Source organism: Nuphar pumila, chromosome 7 (assembly GCF_984573655.1).
Source record: "Nuphar pumila chromosome 7, dmNupPumi1.hap1.1, whole genome shotgun sequence".
NCBI classification, from domain to species: domain Eukaryota; kingdom Viridiplantae; phylum Streptophyta; class Magnoliopsida; order Nymphaeales; family Nymphaeaceae; genus Nuphar; species Nuphar pumila.
This window is the reverse complement of record NC_143255.1, coordinates 68,549,679-68,553,272: the sequence shown is the minus strand read 5'-3', so window position 1 is coordinate 68,553,272 and position 3,594 is coordinate 68,549,679. Positions and strand designations below refer to the sequence as shown.

General features: G+C 35.0%; 1 protein-coding gene across 1 annotated transcript; it reads left to right on the top strand.

The window, feature by feature from the left end:
• Window positions 1-203: 203 nt before the first annotated feature.
• Window positions 204-3,169, top strand: LOC149832377 (uncharacterized). Its single transcript, XM_090013236.1, has 3 exons — window positions 204-447; window positions 603-682; window positions 3,086-3,169. The coding sequence occupies exons 1-3, from the start codon at window positions 204-206 to the stop codon at window positions 3,167-3,169; spliced, it is 408 nt and encodes a 135-aa protein (XP_089869362.1).
• The last annotated feature ends 425 nt before the right edge of the window (window positions 3,170-3,594 follow it).

Genomic DNA, 3,594 nt, shown 5'->3' with positions numbered 1-3,594 from the left:
ATGGGGTATGTGTCATAACTTAATACACAAAATGTAAGTTAGTGATAGCTGATGCAGCTGCCAACACTCAATTACCTTCGCAAACTCATTGGTCTTGATGCTTCCTTCTCTAGTCCATGATCCATATCATTTGTCCCATTTTCACCCATTCCTCATTCCTGCTGCGATCAACATCCTGAAGCAAAAAGCTAGATTGATCGACAATGAAGACGGTGATGGAGGAGGAAGAGCTCCAATGGAGGGAGGTGGTCCTTCCATCGCCGATTCCCATGGTTGGATCGACGGAGTTAGAGAGGGAGAAAGGGGAGAGGAGAAGGGGAAGGGGAAGGGGAAGGGACATCCTCATGGCCGTTGATTATGTCCCCAACAACAAGCACGCCTTTGACTGGGCCCTCGTCCATCTTTGCAGGCTCATCGACACTCTTCACCTCCTCCACGCCGTCAACAGTTGAGTTTCTAGTCTTCTCTTGTCCTCTTTCAAAAGAAATAACAATTTTTTCCTTCCTTTTCCTCCCTCCTCCTCCTGCTTATGGTTCCTTTTTTCAGTTGAGACAGATTGCTTTGAACCACCAAATGGTATGCGTCTTTCTGTGTTTTTGTAGGTGTAAGCAATGAGGTGATTTACGACGCGAGTCAGATCTTGATGAAAAAGCTGGCCGTGGAAGCATTTCAGGTTGCCATGGTGGGTAGAGAGAGAGAGAGTGTGTGTTGAGAAACAATATTTTGATGATGAATATGTGATATGAGATAATATGATATATGCTTAACATGATGATATGCAAAATGTTATATTATGACTTGATATGATATGATTTGCTATATATCTAACGTGTATTTGATGCAAGGTTCTTTCACTAAAGAATAGTGAAGACTATGTGATCATGTGCAACATTTGAAGCAATCATATTGGGATATTTGAAGGAAAGCTTGATTGACTCAATCTTTATAAAGTCTCTCTTCAAGATGGAGATAACCGAGCACTTCAAGAATGTAATTTTTCTTTCTTAGAGTCATATGTAACAGAACCTTCAAAAAGCATGCATAATTCATATTTCTATATATATTTCAAAAATCACACTTTAACGTATGAGCCACATCAATTCAAAAAGATAATTTTTTAATATAGCTGTTGAGTATGTTTTTGAACTATTTAAAAAAAAGGTTAAATCAAACCTTGTAGAACAATCATTGTACTTCCTGCAAGCATTTATGAAAATGACAACTATTGATAAGATATAATGACTCATGATTTCAAAAGTATTTATGTAAAAGACAACTATTGAAAAGATATAATAGCTCATGATATAAGAGCATTTATTCAAGAAATGATGATTTAAAAAATAATCATTATTTTAAATACTCAAGCATTAATTGTACTTCAAAGTATTTATTCAAGAAATGATGATTTGTAAAATAATCATTATTTTAAATACTCAAGCATTAATTATACTTCAAAGCATTTATTCAAGAAATGACGATTTGTAAAATAATCATTATTTTAAATACTCAAGCATATATTGTACTTCAAATCATTTAATTGAGAAATGATGATTTGTAGTAAAAGCATTATTTTTATAATACACAAACATTTATTGTTTAAACAAAGCATAAAAACCTATTTTGGTTTGTCCGGTTGCATTGCATAAGTGGATTTTGAGCCTGCAAAGTTCAAACTTATATATATATATATATATATATATATATATATATATATATATATATATATATATATATATATATATATATATATATATAACACTAGAATACGTGAACCTGAGTGTGAACTAGGCATTTTTGGCACTTTTTTTTGCATTGATCAATGGAACAATATAATGCATTCATAACTTTTGCATTTAAATTTGCTATATTTTTTTCTTCATCAGACCATGAAGTGTAGTCTGATGCTGGAGATGTATATGAACATTCTACAATCTTTCGTACTACAAAGTCTATAGAGTTGAGAAATATGATCATTCTACACTTCCAATATCCATAATTAGTGCCAGTAAAAAAAGGAAGGCGAGAGGAGTGTTGACCTTCAATATCATAAACATAGAAAAATGCTACCATTTTGTGCCAGAGGACTCGTTATGTCAGATCCAGCAAAACCTGCTCTGATACCAAATGAGATTCCACTAGAGGGGGGTGAATAGTGGATTTGATTGCAGATTGGGAATTAAAAAATAATTGCAATCAACCCACAGAGAACACAAGATTTATACTGGTTTGGTCAAGCCCCTGACCTACATCCAGTCCTCAAGTCTTACCATTTGAGTATTTTACTATTTCCACCTTGTCAAACCCAACAAGGATAAATATTACAACACCCTCTTACAGACAATCATGTAGAGGTCTTCTTCTCAATTCTGAGAAGGATCAATACTACAATACTCTCAAATAGACAACCCTGTAAAGTTCTTCTCAATCCCGAGAAGGATCAATACTGAAAAACTGAAAGATTACACACTTTCCCTATACAACCTTCAAAACAATATGCAATAGATGAATGCACTTTTAGAATATCTCAAGTTTTGAAGATTCACTCATAATGTTCTCTTTTCAAAAGTAGAAAGAATAACCACTCAAGAGAATGAATTTTTCTTTTTGATTTTTCTCAATACAAATTCTTGTTTTTGTCAATAAGCTCTCTGTGTCTTTTGACACCTTTTTTGTTTGTATATATAGGTTTACAAAAAGATGACCCGCCAACCCGCCAACCCATTGCCACCCCTACTTGTGAGGAGGGCACAAGCGAACCCACATGATGCCACTCAATGGTTCTGGGTAGGTCCCACGTCCAAGCTTTGATTTGGTGTACCTAGTGAGGTGCTCCCTATGCATGATGCAACGCCACCCACGGTGCGACACTGCTGAGCTTTCGCATGCTAGTAGTGATAGATACAACGATATTTATGAAAAAAATCTTAAGAATACACCTGACAGTTTTAAATTGTAATTTCTTGCTATATTTTCAAAATATCGTTTTTTTTTAAAACACAAACATCATGTTTTAAACGGGATATTTATGTTTTTTAACGGCTATTTTATAGTGAAAATTTTGTGTGTTTTTTTTAGATTTACACAGAGAAACTGCAACTGGCCCAGGATCCGAGACCTAGTTGCGCTGGCTCTGCATGTTGTACTTATGATCACTGTTTTGGCAGCTTAAAACTCGGGTTTAACCCTTGCTCGGGAGTCATCACTCTTCCCCTTGTAGAAGGGGTGATGCCCATGGGATTTGAACCTAGACCACCTGCCTTGTGTCTGAGGTCCCATTTCACTATGCCAAACCTTTTTGGAGTATGTTTTTCATAAAAAGATATTTTAAAAATATTTAAACAATTTATTATTGCTAATATTTTGTCAAAAAAGGAAGTTTTTTTCTCCAAAATTTTCTATTTCTTGCAAGTTTCTGGCAGACCATATTTTGCCATTTTAAACTTTTTGTCACCATGCATGCTTGCTAGTGGCTACCAGCTAGTGAAGGAAAAAGGAAGTAGGGGAGAAGGGGTTATTGTTGAGAAAAAAAGAAAAAGGAGGGGAAGTAAGAGTTCCTCAATCATTTCTGGAAACTATGTTGCACAATTAAAGGAA

Bases quoted from the DNA above. Each gene is read 5' to 3' on its own strand.
- LOC149832377 (XM_090013236.1), top strand. From the start codon at position 204: ATGAAGACGGTGATGGAGGAGGAAGAGCTCCAATGGAGGGAGGTGGTC. The intron at 448-602 runs GTTGAGTTTCTA...GTGTTTTTGTAG, and splicing joins CCTCCTCCACGCCGTCAACA to GTGTAAGCAATGAGGTGATT. The intron at 683-3,085 runs GTGGGTAGAGAG...AGATTTACACAG, and splicing joins AAGCATTTCAGGTTGCCATG to AGAAACTGCAACTGGCCCAG.